Raw genomic sequence first — 19,573 nt, 5'->3', positions numbered from 1 at the left:
CCGGTTTGGCCGGTTTGAGTTTTCAGCAATAATAACCGGTTAATAACCGGTCCGGTTATTAACCGAACCGGTTTTTTTCTGGATAAAAAAAACCGGTCCGGTTAAAAACCGAACCGGTTTTTTCAAAAAAACCGATTTGTGCACCTCTAATGTGGAGTGTCTAGTTAAATGTCATGTGCATAACTTGTGTTGTTTAATAGCATAGTTAGATTATTGACGGTATATGCAAATACTCAACTGAATGGCAAAGTGGCATGCGTTTTTTTTTTTAGGATTGGGCCAAAAACCCATTGGACCAACAAGCCCAAATCCAGTGCCCAAAAGCAGGTAAGTGACATGGCCCAACGATACGATACATGTGCAAATGTGCAATCATTCTACTATTTTATATCAACATCACTAACTCAACCATAAAAAAATGATAAAAATAGTATCAAACTGATGTTATTTGCACATATAACTGCTAAAATTATACTAAACTGTCATTATAACCTATCATAAACATTGGTTATATGGGTGTTTCCGATCATAGCCGTTTGAAACCGTAAAATAGTGATGATGTGTAACCGCTTTTTCAACATAAATGTTTTATCCTCCTACAATTTTTCTTATTATAATATGCAACGCAACATAAAACTCGACTATACAAGCATCAATGATTGGTCCTTCTTGGACATCCGGTGGCTGACATAGCCAATGGCGATTGATGATCTAACAAAGTAATGTCGGTGGAGAGGTGGGAGAAACCTGTCATGATAGGAGCAACACCAACGTTTAAAAGAGACGAGGTGTCCGTAAAGGGTATGCTAAAGATACTTTCAGAACGTAAGAGTCCTGATGTTCTTTTTTCTAAACAGGTCGGTGATTGTCAAACTCATCACATGACATTAGAAAATAAAGAGCTATTAAAGAATATAGCTTGGATCATATCTTTATAAATGCATCTGTAGGCATTTAATGACAAAATATTATGCTTATATGTTCATAGGAAAATATTACGAGAATGTTTGTACGTATCTTGATCCATAATATTGACGGAAATGATTTCCAAATACATTGATTCTAACATATAAATAAATAAAAAAACTCATATCTATATTAATCGTGTCATCTCTGATAATTTATATCATACACGACGAAACACGACACGACAACAATCAAATATATGGTTATTGTATTCAATCTAACATTCTAGCTCGTCGGTAAAGCAATAAATTTATTAAACAAGGCATGTTCTAATCGATTGGAATAACTTAACATTATCAACCCGTTAACCCGTTAGCCCGACTAACTCATGTATACATTGAATACAACCCAAGGGACGGGATGATGTTAATAATAATAATAATATTCAATCTGACCGACAGTGCTTACATAACAATAGCTCATACCCCCTTTACATACATATATTTAGTGTTCATCTATCTGTCGATCAAATCGATCAGATCATGACGCTTGGTTCAGGAGGATCCAGTGTAGTCGGTCAGTTTCCCATTACTATTACTTTCATCAACTGGGTCTAATTCATTTCATGTTTTCAGTTCGATTTTTCTTTTTTATTTGTGGGTTTTGTTGTTCTTAGGGTTTTAACTTGTATAATAATAATAATAATTATTATTGTTATGTAGTTTGTATTAACTCTTGATGTTTATGTGAATTAGGGTTTGATATTATTGAATGGATGGATGGATGATGACTGTTTACATTAGGGACCAGTTTTATCCTTCAATTTTGAAAGCAACCTATTGAAAATTAAAAAAAAAAAAAGTCAAATGTAGTGATTTGACTTTTCGAACCTATATGCAAAATGATGTTTAATTATGAGACATTGGATTATTGTTATAGTTTTTTTTGGTGAAATTCGACGGTTATTTGGGAGACGTAACGGGATATTCGGTTAATTTTACATAAATGCACCGATTATAATTTCGGCTGTGTTTTTTTTTGTCACAATGAAGTAATGAACTACGGGTGTACAGTGTACGCGAGCTGAGCAGAGATCGGCTTGTAATAATTTAAGAGGGTTCGAGCTCGGTTCATTTTGAGCCGTATTTGAGCATTCTAAAGATCGAGCTTGTTTAAGCTCGGCTTGATTCGAGTTTTTAATGAACCGATATTAAGTAGCTCATGTGCGGCTCCAGCTTGGCTCGTTTAGAGCTGAATTTTAATAGCTCGAGCTCATTTTAAGCTCGACTTGATTCGAGTTTTTAACGAGTGGATATTGAGTAGCTCATGAGCGGCTTTGGCTCGGCTTGTTTACACATTTACTCTCCTCCAACGAACTATATTACTATAGTTGGCTAATAGTTTTATGTTGTGTTAGGTTTGTGATGTAATCTTTTAAATATTTTTTACCAACTTTTATTTTGCGGTAGACTATGAATGAAAGTTTGTTGTTTGATGGTTAGCTTTATAACTAAAGAATGCGTCATGTTGTCGGTTTAGGTGTCTAATTTATGACTATTTGTGTACAAATATAGTAGTTCGTATGCAGATTTTTTAATCAATTTACTTATTGAATTGTTTTGTAACTTTGTTTAAAGATTTATCTCAGTTGATGGTTATCAATTAGAATGTGCATATTGTTTCCAATCTTTGAAATAATAACTTATATAAAGATGTCGGTTTCTCAAATTGTTAAATGTTATTATTGCAGTGCCTAGGAATTTCAGATTGTTGGAGGAACTTGAGCATGGAGAAAAGGGAATTGGAGATGGTACCGTGAGTTATGGAATGGATGACGGGGATGACATTTTTATGCGTTCTTGGACCGGCACCATTATTGGGCCACACAATGTAAGTTCTATTTATTGCATAACATGAGTTTTGCGTTAGTGGACGAGTGATACACACGAGTACAATATGTTATTTACATTATCAGATTTGGCTTTAATTCTTTATTAAAGTGAGTGATATTATTAATTAATTTTGCTTTATATAACTAATGAAGACACTAAATTGACCCTTTAGTACTTTTTGTTTATTGGACCGATTAGTACTTTTTTACTTGCAAGACGCTTTACATAAATTATATGTTTATTGTTTCAGCATGGTTAATTCCAATTTTTGCGGTGTTTTACAGTCGGTACATGAAGGCCGAATTTATCAGTTGAAGCTCTTTTGTGATAAGGATTACCCAGAGAAGCCTCCTACTGTTCGTTTTCACTCTCGGATCAACATGACTTGTGTTAATCATGAGACTGGAGTGGTATGTGAGTATGTGAATATTAATATTGCAGCTAATTTCCTTTTTTATGCCTTTGATCCTAGAAAAGAATTCAATTTGGACTTTTTCATGCAAAAGATTTGAAAGTAGATAAGTTGATCCTTAACATGTAAATGATTCTTTTCATGTTGAGATTTAATCAACTTACTTCAAAAAGTCAAATTGTTTTGACTTTTCTGGAGAAGAGTAATAGGGATTTATTAGAGTATTCTTTTTAACCTTATAAGCGATGTACATATATCTTGAAAAAGCATTAGAAAACATCGTTGAAATTAATTTGAGACGTTCAAAGATTCACTTTTAAGGGGGGTTCAGGTCAAAGTTGCCGCTAATCTCCCTTTTCACCCCTTTCGGTCTAGAAAATAGTTCAGTTTTAACTTTTGAGTTCAAAATGGATTTCTTTTCAACTTGAATATCATTAAAATGTTATGTTACATTCATTGTGAGTTAGGTAAATAGATTTGAAAGTAGATAAGTTGATCTTTAGGAATCAGCAGTGTTCTATAACCGATCTTAAATCCGCTTCTTTTCATGTTGAAATATTGCCAAAATTACTTTTAAAAGGTCAAATGTTGACTTTCTTGGAGAACTGGAACTAGTGGTTTACTGAAAGTACTCTTTTTTAACCTTAAACGCAATGGGCATGTATCTTGAAAACGTGTGAGAAAACATCGTTTAAATGGATTCGAGACATTTAAAGATTACATCTATAAGGCGGGTTCGTGTCAAAGTTGTTTGACCAAACGGTTTTGCAGGTTGATCCAAAGAAGTTTGGGATACTAGCCAACTGGCAGAGAGAGTACACAATGGAAGATATACTGACACAGCTGAAGAAAGAAATGGCGGCGCCGCACAACCGGAAGCTTGTTCAGCCACCGGAAGGTACGGTATTCTAGGTGGTATAATATAGGTGATAGTTGCATGTTTCTGTATGCAAAAGTAATGGTGTTACTGTAGAGGATGATGATGCTTTGAAGAATCCTTGTTTCTGTTGTGACTTTCATGGTTGTTTGCTTCATAATTTCATATGATGCTTGATTCATGGGATTCTTGTTTGTGTCAAATGTTTAATATGCGTGTTTCGTTTAGTAACTTATTATGGCCTTGCAAGTGGTGGTGGTGATGGCAGTGTTTTCTGCCACCCGACGTCACTACCACAAAACACCTCCCGCCATCTGTGGTGTTTGAATTCGTCAATTTTGTTTTGCGATATTTTTCTAAATGAACTTGTGTGTTAAAAAAGACTTGGAAGTTTACGTATCACGTATGAGGAAACTGGGTGAATATTAAATGATACGAGAATAATTCATGTATCCTCGAAAATGTATTTTTGTCTTCCCATATTGATACACGAGTATAAGTTATACACGAGCTTGTTATTGTGTATGCCATGACTGAAATAACCATCGGGTTACAAACTTAGAAAAATGACTAGTTTGTAGATTTTGAATAAAGAATGTTAGGATGTGAACAGGACTTTGCAGTAATGGTTTAATTTTTGTTGGTACATTACCGACCTTGACCCGTTCGTTCCCAAACTAAACCGAACATAGACGGTCAAGGTTTTGGGCTTGAGTTTTGAGCCTAACTTACAACCTAAACACATATACATAGAAGATAACCGGTTTGGTGTTTGGACTCAAACAAGCAGTAAACAATACCATACTGTAACAGGCATGCCACTGTCAATTCGGTTATTTGGTTTCACAGTTTTGTGCATGTCTGTTCGTGTGGGCTGTTTTGCTACAATACAGGTGGTTAGGTAACTGTAACTCTTAGTAGTTAAAGGGCATATGTGTAAATGGTCAGCCAACTTAATAGTCGAAGTAGTTTAAGCGAGTTAGGCTATGTTTACCTAAGGTAGCTAATTAGTGGGAATGATGAGACTGAATTTGGTAGCCAGATTACCTTCGCCATGCTATGTTTTCAAATTCTATGTCTGGGTATATGTACCTAGGGGTATTCAAAACTATCCGAATCCGTATCCGAATTATTCGACTATTCGTATCCGAACTATCCGAATTTTCGGATATCCAAAAATTCGGATTCGGATATCATTTTTTCGATTTTTCGGATATCCGAATTATCTGAACTATCCGATATTTTAATTTTAATATTTTTTAATTTTATTTTATATCACACATGTATTAGTAAAACCCTAGATCTGCTAACTAACATAGCACAACAACAACATCGCCTCTTCTCTTCTGCCTTTCTCTTATCAACCCTAGATCTCCTCTTCCAGACTTCCAACACCCACCATTGATCCTGTCTCCAGCCACCTTCCAGCAATCCCTTCAAGCACCACCGTCTCCCGCCACCTTCCAAACTTCCAGCACCACCGTCTCCAGCCACCATCGCCCGTCTCCAACCACCGTCGCCACCCGTCTCTAGTATCCACCAAATAACAAGTTTCTAAATCCAAAAAAAGCAAACTTAAAACAACCAAGTGGAGACTTGAAATGTATGGATTTTATTATAAAACAAGTTTTTTTTCTTTTTCGGATATCCGAGGTTCGGATATCCCAAATTTCGGATATCCGAACTTCGGATATCCGAAGTTTCGGATTCGGATTCGGATAGTAATTTTCACTATCCGAAAGGTTCGGATATCCGGTTTCGGATATCCGAAAGTTCGGGTATCCGGTTTTGAACAGCCCTAAATGTACCCCCTGGTTGCTTGTCATACCCCCCTCCCTTGGAAAAACCAACTTTCATATTAACCCTTGAAATCATATAATTACCAAATTAGCACAAAAGTAATGATTTAATATTATTTTTTTTACGAGTTGCGTATTCTTTTTATGATTTCGAGTTTAGGGTTTTGGGTTTCGGTTTTAGGGTTTAGGGTTCGGTTTCGGGTTTAGGGTTTCGGTTTTAGGGTTTAGGGTTTAGGGTTCGGTTTCGGGTTTAGGTTTTAGGGTTTAGGGTTCGGCTTCGGTTTTAGGGTTTAGGGTTCGGTTTCGGGTTTAGGGTTTAGGGTTTTGGGTTTTTGGTTTATTTTGTAAAAGATAAAGTGGTAAAATAAGGATATTATAAATATATATACTATTAAAATTAAAAAAAGATATTATAAATATTTATAATATTAATATTAAAAATATTAATATTAAAAAAATAAATTAATAGTAATACTTGATAGTTTTTAATTTGATATATGTAGTGGAGGTTATCAAATAAAAGCAATGTTGTAGGGACTAATATGTATATAAATAATGTCAAGAGCTAATTATAATTTATGTAATAAGTTCAGGGAGGAGAGTATATTTAGTAAAAATGGAGTAGGGGTACGTTTAGCAGCATCCCTATGGAAAATGTTACTATATCTCAAACACAATGAGTATTGCCACGTGTTTACTGGCCCTTTTAAATAAGGCTACAAATCATGACACATAAACAATGAGATGTTAAATGGGCTTTCACCTTTCATACTCGCCAGGGAGTGTTATGAGAGAGGTGAGTGAAAGAGGCAAAAAAAAAAAACATCGTTGGGGTGAAGGGAGTTGGAGATACGTCAGTGGTTTACTATTTAATTGCATATTAAGAAAAAACAAACCGAATTGTGGCGCGGAGAAGGAAGTGGCGCCATGTCACCTTCTCCGCGCCCTTTCACCTTATGCTATGGGTTTGGCGCCCCATAGCCTCTAGTCTTAGGCTTTTAGCTAAGAATATGCAATCATCTTTTAGGGAGTTTAATCGAAAATAAGATGTTAGAATTTTCTAAGCCTAGATCATGGCATGCTGTCTTTTCTATAGAGAGGCTACAATAAATCACCAACTCCACATTGTCCATAAATGATCACACACAAGACGATTATGGACAATTTGCCAAAATGATATGGGACAACCCAAGATCCTATCACATATAAGCCCAAGGACCCATGTTTAGATGTTGACTATGTGGAGTGAGATGTTTACAACTCAACAATTAGACTTAGAGGGGGCACAAACCAAGTTTTTCAAATACCCAGTTTTAGGTATGAAACTAGATTCGGGTATGATCGGATATTGAAAAATCGGGTATTGGCAATATCCGGGTTGGGTTCGGATCTAGGTATTGTCTCTAAAAACTAGGGTTGTGCAACGGTTCGGAACCGCGAGAACCAAACCTGAACCAAAAATTTCTGAAAAACAGATCCAAAACCTATTATACCATACCAGCTCGGCCTAGAACCCATAAAGTCTGTTCTCGATAATCAGTTCTGGCACAGAACCGGTTCGATCGTTTATTTATTAAATGATTTGTGCAAACTTCACAGATTGCAAAACAAGTGTATATAATTATGTCTTCTTTCACGATAAAATTAATTTAGATTACAACATGAACATCCATTATATTTTTTATTAAAACCTAAATGTTGAACTTAGATAAATCATTAGTGGTGATAGATTAAATGAATATCATATCATTTCATATTATATTACCTTGAAACGTTGAATAAAAATTAATCTTGGTTGTCAGCTATTAAACACAAAGAAAGAATATTTGGCTTAAATAATGATTGAATGGATGTTAGCTAATAAGTTACCCTATAAAAAATGGAGATTGGTAAATTTATTTAAAAGTTTTTAATATTTTGGTTTCTTGGTTTCACGTCTAGAACCATCGGTTTAATGCAAATCTGGGAACCGTAAGGTAACACACGTTAGCGATTTTGAGGCACCGGTTCGGTTCCGGTTCTTCAGTTCTGGTGGTTCCGAACCGTTTCTTGTCCGCCCCTACTAAAAACCATACCATATGCATTGGGTTCAGGTCGAGTATTGAACCGGATATTCTAAAACCAGGTATTGAATACCTTATTTCCGAATTCTGGATATTGAAAAAACCCTATTTTCGAATTTTTTCAGACTTTTTTTTCGGTTATTTTTCGGGTTTATATAGGATGTTTTGAGGGGGAAAGGCAAGTTTTGGGAAAAAAAATTTTTTGTTTATTAACTAGTTTTTAACCTGGCGCGTTGCGCCAGGAAGGTCGGTAAAAGTCAGACCATGGTAAAATCCAAGTGTAGAGCCGGTAAAACGTACGTTATTGTACTGAAATTAAAACTAAATATAAAACAAAAAAACTATAAAAATTGAGGTGAACCAATGGGGTGACGCCTGTTGGTAAAACCCAACCGTTTTAGATCCCAAGCGTTGAAATGGTGAATCCACGGAAATTCGGTCGGTTTCCGTCACGTTCACTTGACAGCGGCTATAAATAGGGCCATCAGCCCTCATTCTCACTCACAACTCATTCACAACATCTCTCTCCCTATAAACTTTCTCTCACTACCTTGATAAACATGCCACCGACCCTCCTCGTTTTACGTGCCAAAAACCCAACATTATACCTCATAAACCGTGCCGATCCCAATGATATCTTGAAGTACTTGCCGACCCGAGACGACCGACGACCCGCCTCGAAGTACGTGCCGACAAGTCTTGAAGACCGACGTGCATTGGGTTGCGTGCCAAAGTGTTGTTAATCAAGATTCTCAAGAAAACGTAAAGGTGTCGAAGTGCTGCTCGAGTGCCTAGGGAATAATATGCTAACCAAGGTAGGGATAATACCCGAATAAAATATTATTAAATGGCTTAGACGTTAGTCGATAATATACTCAATACCTCGAGAAAAGATAAATAAAATATAACAAAGAGAAATATGAAATAAAGAAATAAGAAAATAAAAGTAAATCTTTGATATTATTATTATTATTTAAGTTTCTTATATAAAGAAATAAAGTATACGTTTCTTCTAGAAGAAAAAACGTAGTTACTAAGAAAAGTAAACAAATAAAATTAAAGGTTTAAACTTGTAAAAAAGAGAAAAGTATTTTGAACTTAGGGTTCATAAAGATAATATAATCGAGGTAAATATTATACAAAAGAAATTAAAGGTTTTAAGCCAGATTAAAGATCTGGTAATAACAAAAGGTTATACTCGTACTATAAGTCCGAGATAGCATAATAAAGACCGATCAGTGAAGTGAAGCTGATCCTTTAAAAGGTGAATACGCCCAACTTTTATAACTTGTATTATCGAGTCAAATAAATGAATTACATGAGATTACGTATCTTTAAAACATTATGAACAAAACTAATCGCTGGCCCTCAGGCTGTCGTGTACGTTTGTTTGGATCCTTACTTATGTGGTAGACGGTGGGCACACCGCTCCACGCCTGGTTATATGCCTCCTCAACGATGGGCCGGATCTAAGTTATGTCCGAGAGAGGGTAATCATGTGTATACTGATGGTAGTTAAGTAATCTCGAACGTTGCGGTGTTTGCTGAGCGGTTTCGAGTATGGCTTAAGTTTATAATTGTGTTTTGTTTTTAACTTGATTATTCCTAAGCCACGATGGGCTGGACCTAAGTTATGTCTCGATGAGTAATTAAGTAAATAAAATATTTTATGTGTCACCTTATTCACCAGCATGTATTACTGACGTATTTCAAACTGTTTTACAGGTAACGAAGGATAGCCGCGCTTGAAGAATCAAAGTGACATCTAGGCGATCTGATGGCTCAGATCATTTTGTTAAAACTTTAAAATATGTAATGGTGGTTATATAAACAATGAATATTTTGTAAACATTAAAACGGGTATTTTATTATCCAGTCTTTTAATATGTAAATATTATTATTTAAATCCACGCAAATATTTCTGCATTAACCCGTAACTCTGATTTATTTATAAAAAGGGTACCAATTGTTGGTCGCACGCCCATGCCGTAAATGGGGGTGTGCCAGTGTAACACCTGGGATTATCTAAATAATTAAGTTACAAATAAAACAATACATAATATATATATGTATTAAAGGTTCGGATTAGTATGCTCTGTGACTACTGACTTTGTGCGAATCTCTCACATCAGAAAACTAATCGATAGTTAAGGTTTAAAAAACGACTGTATATCTCAAAAAAAATTCCAGAAAATAAAATGAACTTAATAAAAAAAAATAATACATGTGCAAAAACATACATAAGAACACTCCATCTATTGAAAATATATTCTCAGTATCATATATATATATATATATATAATTAAAAAAACAGTTGGTTATAAACAAATTTCTGACAATACTTCTCATATAATGATAGTTTTGAGCTAGACCATGACAAATATTTTGATAAGTTTGAGGGGCTTCCCGACTTTGCCAATTAACAAAAAAATTAACATGTTAACACGTTCAATTTTGTAAATGTTTTGGTTCACTTGAGCATAATTTTGTACGACATGCTTCACATACAACATTCTGATCACTATTCAAGGAAAGTCAATGCTGACACAAATGTTTCTAATTTGATAAAAGTTAGAAACATAAATAGGCCTGGATGTGGTATGTTATAAGTGTTTGTCATTTTTTCTTAAATTTTAATAGTTATGGGAAAAATACTCAATGTGCAAAATCCCGAATCTTTTGACTATTTCCAAAAATGTCTTTAAAAATAAATTCGAAACCTAATCACATTTAAAATTCTAACTTTCATTTGTTTTACAATTTAAAGTCAAAACTTTGAACCCATAATAAGTTTGACGATAAATCTATTTGCATTCTCAAATTTTAAAAATATTCATATTACCCAATTTTGCCCGTAACAAACTTGAGCCAACTTTTAACATGTAACAATAAAATTTAAGTTTCACAAAAACCCGAAGGAATCCTTGATAAAAAAAACTAAGAAACTAAATATGATAAACTTTACTATATTTGAAAGTGATTGATATATATATATATATTATCCTTACAATTTAACACACATATATATAGTTTACTAAATTAAGCGAAAAAATAAATTGATAGATTTAAATTATATATTTATAATTTATAAAGTTATATAACAATATATAAAAATTGATACCATTAGTTTATATATACTAATACATTAGTTTATAGATACTAATCTAGTTTATAGATACTAATATATTTGTAAAGAATCGTGTATGAAACTTTAGGTACTATGGTTTCTTTACCCATATTTCAACTGGCTAATAGTATTAACATGCGGTCAGTACAGGCCACGCCCTAGAAACGCCTTTAATCAACACGGCAACAAACGGGCTACCATAATTCGACCACGATATTAATATTATGCCTGTTTTAATATAGAACCAACCTAAAAATTTTTCATCCATGACTTTTTTTTTTTTTTTTTTTTTGAGTCATGGTTTATGACTTATATCATCTGGGTTAATTCAACACTTTGGGATTTAGCTTGTCATTAAGCTAAATAATAATAAGGAAAAGTTAAGTATACTAACCTTTAAAGGGATTATGTGCAGATTAAGTTGTCTTCACAAACTTCAGACTTTTTATTTAATAGAGAGAATTTTTACAATAGCTAAGATATTATAGATACTAGAGAAGGAAGTGATGCCTTCCTGAATTAATCTGAGCTCCTTTTATAATGAGAGTCTCAGTATACAAACAAACTACAATAATTTACAATAATTCTGTTTTTTGAAAATTTTCAAAAGTCTTCATAATTATGTCTGCTATAATTGAGTAAAGCAGCCTGTTTTATTAAAGCAGATTCTCCTTTATTAAAGTAGTCAGCTTTATTAAAGTAGATTCTTCTTTATCCAGTATTATTGGACCATCTTTTTCTTGTCTTTCTGTGTTGTCAGGGATTCCTTTAACGATGCTAATTCAGCTTCCAGAAGTTCTTCATCAAGCTCTTCATCTTCATAAACATTTTGAGCATCTTCAGCTGCTTCATTATTTTCTGAAGATGTTATAGACATATCAGACCTTTTTTCTGGTTGAAGGTTTTTAATTAGGTCCTTCTTGACTTCTTCTAAGTACTTCTGAATAATTTCATCTTTTGATAATTGATCATTTGATAGTTGAATCTTCTTGACAATTTGTCTGAATGGACTAGGAGCCTCTTTCTGTTGTTTCAAACGTATTTGTTCTTCATATTCTTCAATTGTAGACTTTATTAAGTCTATCGTTTCTTGGCCTTCAATATTACCTTGATCATCCATTTTATTCATTTTCTTCCAGAACTTTGTATAAAAAGTCCTTCTTAAACACGGGATATTTTGTTGGGTATAACCAACTTCTGGAGACCACTTCCAGATCCAAGGGATTCCAAACTGAGTGAAATAATGCAATGAAGATATTCCTTCAATATTTATATTATTATACTCCATTTCTATTAGAGTTGGAGAAACTTCAGACCATTTCTGAAAAAATCCTTTATAAGGTTCAGGTAGAATTTTTATAGCTGGACCATATGACATCCACCATTTATTAAACCAATTTGGAATATCCAAGTTATAAACTTGTGGACATATTTTGAAGAACCAAGAATGCTTCTTCTTTGAATTTTCATATAAAAAGGCTTTATTAAATGCCTCTATATAATCCCAATAATTAAATTTTAATGGTGCCCTAGATTCAGGGTGATAAACTTCTCTTTCTTTAAGAGGAGATGTTCCCCATGTCTCAACGGATATTATCTGTTTAATTATTACTTTGCTGAAATTGTAAATCTGGGTATTACCCGAATTATAATGTGTAATCTCACAAGATTCTGTGGATCGTAGAATCGTCTCATAATATAATCTGGGTTTATAAGATCCTGCAGGATATGATCCTGTATCCATATATTTTTGGATTAAAATCCATGGTTGATCTTTATATTTAAGATCTTTATATTCTATGAGCAATATTATCTCCTTGTATGGAGTCTGATTATATGCTCCATCATCTGGGTCTTCTGTAGTAATATTCACATATGAGGGTTTATTAGCCTCTTTTCTGGAGTTTTTCCATGAAAGGAATTCTTCTAATAAAGAATCCTGGTTTTCATTACTTCAAGTATTACTAGAAGTGGTTGCAATATTTGCGATATTAGCAGCTATTAGCCTTTGTTGCCCAATTTGCGCAATTACTCTGCTATTATTTTGACTAGCTCTCCCTCTTCCTCTATTAGAGGAATGAAAATAATTTCCTCTTCCACGAGGATACATACCTGAAATAAAATATAAGTTATCCACAAGAGATTATTTTCTTGTTTTCCTTTAGAATCTCAATTCGATCCTTGTAGCAGTTATATTGCTGCCATTCGTAATTTAAAAGAAATTGTTTTTGGTGAGATGATAATGAAAAATCCATGTTTAAATTATGGATATGAAAAGCATGCATTGTGCTCATTTGATTATAAAAATTGATTCTTCTATCTATTGATGAAATAATTATTCTCAGGGGTCCCTTATACACCATTATTCCTGCAGAATAGGGTTAAGATATTCTCTTGTTAAATAATCAGGTAAACTATTATCAGTACCTTTTTTATATATTATGTCGAAATCAAATGGTGCTAAATTAGACTGCCATCTTGCAAACATTTGTTTGGAGACATCATGTTTAAAATCTTTATTAAACATATATTTAGCAGCTTGACAATCAGTTTTTATAATAAATTTTTGATTATATAAATCGTCTTGGAATTTCAAAACGCATTTGACTATAGCTAAGATTTCTTTAGCAATAGTAGCATAATTCTTCTGACTTTTATTCCATTTTCCTGAATAGAATCTAACAAGAAATTCTTTCTTATCAATTGGAGATATTTGTTTTAATATGCCACCGTAACCTATTTCACTGGCATCTGTTTCAACAACTTTTTCCCATTCTGGGTTAGCTAACATTAAACATTGTAGGTTTTTTACTTGATGTTTAATTTTTTGGACTGCCTTAGTATGATATTTAGTCCAAGGAGGAGGATTATTTTTTAATCTATCATATAAGATAGCAGTATCATCTGCTAGACCCTGATAATAAGGAGAAATATAATTCAAGCTTCCTAAAAATCTTTGTAATTGGGTTTTATCAATTATTTCATCTGGAAATTTTGAAGCAAATTCTATACTTCTGTTAATAGGAATTATATTTCCTTTTTCAATATTGTGTCCTAAAAACCTTATATTAGTTTGAAATAAAACCATCTTGGGACTACTTATAACCAAACCATTTTTGATTATTATATTCTTAAATATTTCTAAATGTTTAAAATGTGTTTCAATATTTGTTGAAAATACTAAGATATCATCAATATATACGATGATAAAATCACTATAAGGAATGAATATATCATTCATAATATTTTGAAATTCACTAGGAGCATTTTTTAATCCAAATGGCATTACGTTCCATTCATAATGTCCTATTGGAACCGTGAAAGCAGTTTTATACTTGTCCTTTTCTTCTATTTGGATTTGCCAGTATCCTGATTTTAAATCAAATTTTGAAAAGATTACAGCATTATGTAATCTATCCAATAAATCTTTTTTATTTGGAATAGGGTATCTAATCCATTTTAAAACTTTATTCAATGGTTTATAATTTATTACTAACCTTGGGATTCCTCTTTCCTGTTCAGAATGTTTATTTACATAAAAAGCTGTGCAGCACCAAGGAGATTTAGATGGTCTAATAAGACTTTTCTCAATTAAGGTTTTTATTTCTTTTTTGCATAATTGTAAATATTCAGAATTCATTTGACATGGTCTCGCTTTCGTAGGTATTTGGCTTTCCTTGAAGTCTTCTTCATAAGGAAGAGAAACAATATGTTTCTTTCTATCCCAAAAAGCATTAGGATGGTCATTACATATTTGTAAAGAGAATTGATGTTGGACTAAATTTATTTTTTCCTGTAATTTAGGATTTTTTTGCTTTTTTTCTATTGTAATGTAATTTACTTCTTGTTTAAGAAAGTTTATTTGATTCTCTTTTGCTTGTAACAAAGATTCTTTTACATTATTTATGAACCTTGTTATTGGTTCAGAAACAAAATTAAAAATTACCTGTTTCCCCTCATATGTTCCAACAATTGAATTTTTATCCACCCTTTGTAGAGGAAGAATTTGATTTAAAAAAGGTGTTCCAAGTATAATCTGATTAGTAAGGTTTTTGACTAAAATAAAGCTATTAGCTATACACATCTTATTATTGCAAATATAAGCTTTAGGCAGTTTATAATTAATTTGTAAAGGTTCACCATTAGCTGAACTAAGTCTATGAGTTGTTTTCTGAAAATATTTTGTTGGTATAATACCTTATTGGATACAATTTAAATCTGCTCCGCTATCAACTAGAGCAATCAAATCTTTTGTGAAATCATTGTTTATTAACAGTTTAATTTTTATATGCCATTTTTGTGACGTTATTCTTTCAATTACAGACAAGAAATTTTCTTCTTCTTCAATACTATTATCAATGGATTTTCCTTTTTCTATTCTTGTTAATCTTTCTCCAAGATATTCATTATTCTTTTTTAAATTTTTTATCTCAAATTTTAAATTATCAATTTCAATTCTTAATTCTTCAATACTAACTGGTTTATTAACCTTATATTTTTGATTTAGTTGATTCTTAACTTCCATTAAAGTATATGGTTGAAAATCTTGAGAAATTTTCTCATCAGATGTTTCTCCCTGATTTTCTTTTATCATTTGAGAAATTATTCTCTCTCTTATTTCAGAATCTTTTATGACTTTAAGAAGATCCAGTATATTATTAGAAATAACATTTATTTCCATATCTTGAAATTGAGCAATAAGTTGATAGAGATTTTCTTCTTCTTTATCAGAAGAGTTTAAACATTGTTCACCATTTCTGCAAGGAATACATTCCTCATCTGATAATGTTAAACTTTATTTTCTAAAATATGAATATTATTCATTTCAATAGATGAAATTTCTTGAGATTCAGAATCAGATTCAGAATTTATCAAAATATTTGATAAAGTTTCTTTCAACTTTTCATCTGTTAAATTATTAATTTTTCTTTTTACCCAGCAAGTTTTTTCGTTGTGTCCAGGACGACCACATTTTTTACATATAATAAAAGGTCTATTAGGTTTAAAATCTCTTTTCCTCTTAAATTTTCTATCTTCTTTTCTTTGTTCTTTCTTTTGTTTTCTTTTGTAAACTTTATTAGCTCTTTGTGATTTGAAAACCTTTTTATTCTTAGGATCATGGATTTCTTCCATTCCAAATTGTGAACAAAATTGTCCTAACTGTCTCTTTTCATTAAGAGAGTGTTTCTTAATTTGTTGATTTAATTTTATTTCATTACATAAAGATAATCCTTCCTGGATACAAGTACCTATTAACTTGCCATAAGTATAATTTTCATAATTTATGTTAACTTCCCCTTTTCTAAGAGCCTTTCTAATTCTCTCAGCAAATAAAGGAGGCAAACCATCTATGAATTTGGATTTCCAATGAGTACTATTGGACTCTGGGAGTTCCATAACTCTGCTTAAAAAAGTATCTTTATACCACCTAAAAGATGTAAGAGTTCTACATCTAAGGTTTTGTAAAAGAGTTCTGATATTTTCTGAATTATCAGACCATCTTCCTGTGAAATGTTCAATTATATTAATTACTAATGTGTAGACAGCATTTGGCTTTTGGACATTATCTTCTTCCTTAACTGCATTTAGTATGACTTCTCTATCATGTTGAGATAAATAATTATCCCACCAACCTTTTAATTGACCTGTAAACCCAGCTACTATCATTCTAGCTATGTTTGTATCATTATTGCCATTATTTCTACAAATTGTACTATACATCATCATTCTATGGACAACATTATAAATTTGTCTTTCTGTATGACCATCAATATTCCATTCGTAAATATTTTTTCCATGATAGGAATTATTAACAACATATTCTTGTTCTTCTATTAGTACGTCTTGGGGAGTTGGTCTAGGATAATAATATAATCTTTGAGTAGGTTTTTCAGCAAACTTTTGGAGTTTATTAATCTCTTCATTTATCTTTTGTTGATAATTATTATTATCTATAGATTCCGCAAATTCTTCTGATAATGTATTAATATGTAAAGATTGGAATTTTTCTTCAAGATTTTTTAACTTATCATCAAGTAATTTTGAAATCTCTTTGTTAGATTTTAATTTAAAATCTTTTACCTCTGGAGGAGGCTGAATAGATGGTGTAGCTATAATTTCTCCATCCTTATTTTTATCTTTATTTAAAGAATGTTTTATAAGTTCATTTATTGTGTTATTTAAAGCACCTAATTGTTCTCCTATAACAACCAAACATATATTGGTATAATTATTTTGTCTGAAAAGATTGTTAATATGCATAATTGTTATGGGCAATGTATCATCCTCAAGTAATTTTTGAAAAGCTTGGTAATATCTTACCTCATTATCTCTTTCTAATTTAAAAGGTAATTGTGGAGGAAAATTTGTTTTTCGGATTTGACCATTTATATTATATTCTCTTTGTATAACTGAAATCATATTATTTGTATATTTGTTCAAAAACCATGGAACAAACGGAATAATATTATTCTGTTCTTCTCGTTCATCATAAAATTCTTTTTGAAAGAATTCAAAATCTTGACTTTCAAAATTTTTAAAGAACCATTTTCTAAACGATTCCCATTTGGTTAATTTAAATTCTTCACAAATTTGTTTTCTTGCCAAAGAACCTTGGCTAAAATCTATTTTCTTTCCAGAATCCATTAAATTGAGAAATTCATTTCAGACTCAGTTAATTCTGGGTCTTGAGGCTTAAATATTCCTCTAACTATATTATCAGAATTTATTCTTAATTCCTCTATTTTCCTGTCAGGAATTTCTTCTCTGATTTGAGAAGTAGAAGCTCTAGATGGACTTCTTACAGTATATTCAAGAGGGGATATATGTTGAGACGAAGCTTTCGAAGACAAAGATCTAGTTATTCTAGGATTTATTTTTTCAAATTGTATTTGGATAGATCCTTCATTTGTTTGTATTATTTCTAATGGATTATTATCTACATACTGTTGTGAAGGAGTACAATTATTAATTACCCAATTTTCTGGAAAATTTATTTCTTCCCATTTTATTTTTCTTCTGGTTGTAATATTAGATTTTCCAAAATTAGTTTCTATAACTATTGTTTCATTTAATGGTTTATCAACCATCCTACAATGGGGATTCAAAGTAAATAACGGTTTGTAATATATTCTATAGCAAATACACATCACTTCTGACCCTGGAGCATAATTATATCCATGGGTTTTGACATTTAAAGTGAGAGCATCTGTAATATTAACATCAGATAGTGATAATTGTAGATTAGGATATACGTTAAAATAGACTGGACCATGTGCCAGGCTAGATTGAATTATTCCTACTAGGGATTGTTTCCAGTTTAAATTTCTACCATCCTTTAAAGCTGCTATGAAGCTTTCTGGTAACCCTTCAAGGGTCAGTGGTTTGAAAGCAATTTGAACCAAACCTATATGTATAAATTTATATTTATCTTTTTTATATTTTTTTAAATCTCTGTTATTAAGGAGTTTTATTATCATATCTTCTTTATTAAGAGAAATCGTTTCTTCAGTAGTTTTTACTACCTGTTTTAAACCAATTCTTTCAAATGTTCCTAGTTTATAAACTAGTTTATAATCAACCTTTGGAATTGTCTATTTATTTAATAAATCTAAATTATGAGGGATATCATACTCTTCCTCAATACTGTTTTTAACAGTATCTTTATCTTTTAGGATATTCATAAATTTAATTTCAAGTGTTGAATTTCCCCAATGATACCAGTTAACCACCATGGCTCTGATACCATTAGTTTATATATACTAATACATTAGTTTATATATACATTAGTTTATAGATACCAATCTAGTTTATAGATACTAATATATTTGTAAAGAATCGTGTATGAAACTTTAGGTACTATGGTTTCTTTACCCATATTTCAACTGGCTAATAGTATTAACATGCGGTCAGTACAGGCCACGCCCTAGAAACGCCTTTAATCAACACGGCAACAAACGGGCTACCATAATTCGACCACGATATTAATATTATGCCTGTTTTAATATAGAACCAACCTAAAAATTTTTCATCCATAACTCTTTTTTTTTTTTGAAACTAATGTATTACCATTAGTTTATATAGTTTACTAAATTAAGCGAAAAAATAAATTGATAGATTTAAATTATATATTTATAATTTATAAAGTTATATAACAATATATAAAAAAACCTATAGATAAATGGATTTAAATCATATATTTATAATTAATTACATGGTTTAGATAATTGAATAGTATGCATGATTATTAGACAGAGAAAACCCACATGCAAAATAATGAAAGATTAAACAAATAATTATGTAAAACAAAATTAATAATTGGTGTGATGGGTTGGTAGTTGGCAATAGTGTGACACTCTTTGAAATAATAATATACATATACATATACATATAATATGAGACGTTTTATCTATTCAGTGGTTATTTAAGCCAAGTGATTGGTCTCTGTCCTACACCTTATCGTCCCATTCATCTTCATTCTCAATAGTAGTCCGGATCA

At 31.8% G+C, this 19,573-nt stretch overlaps 1 protein-coding gene across 1 annotated transcript; it reads left to right on the top strand.

Moving 5' to 3' along the window:
- The first annotated feature begins 1,433 nt into the window (after positions 1-1,433).
- Positions 1,434-4,268, top strand: LOC143600717 (ubiquitin-conjugating enzyme E2 variant 1D-like). The gene is made up of 4 exons (XM_077078329.1): positions 1,434-1,482; positions 2,657-2,796; positions 3,083-3,208; positions 3,982-4,268. The coding sequence occupies exons 1-4, from the start codon at positions 1,449-1,451 to the stop codon at positions 4,120-4,122; spliced, it is 441 nt and encodes a 146-aa protein (XP_076934444.1). The 5' UTR covers positions 1,434-1,448; the 3' UTR covers positions 4,123-4,268.
- Positions 4,269-19,573: the final 15,305 nt, after the last annotated feature.

This window comes from Bidens hawaiensis, unplaced genomic scaffold (assembly GCF_021521415.1).
Source record: "Bidens hawaiensis isolate Kalapana, Puna unplaced genomic scaffold, B.hawaiensis_p1.1 tig00054828_1, whole genome shotgun sequence".
NCBI lineage: Eukaryota > Viridiplantae > Streptophyta > Magnoliopsida > Asterales > Asteraceae > Bidens > Bidens hawaiensis.
This window is presented reverse-complemented; position numbering and strand designations above follow the sequence as displayed.

Bases quoted from the DNA above. Each gene is read 5' to 3' on its own strand.
- LOC143600717 (XM_077078329.1), top strand. From the start codon at position 1,449: ATGACGCTTGGTTCAGGAGGATCCAGTGTAGTCG. The intron at 1,483-2,656 runs GTCAGTTTCCCA...TTATTATTGCAG, and splicing joins AGGAGGATCCAGTGTAGTCG to TGCCTAGGAATTTCAGATTG. The intron at 3,209-3,981 runs GTATGTGAGTAT...ACGGTTTTGCAG, and splicing joins TTAATCATGAGACTGGAGTG to GTTGATCCAAAGAAGTTTGG.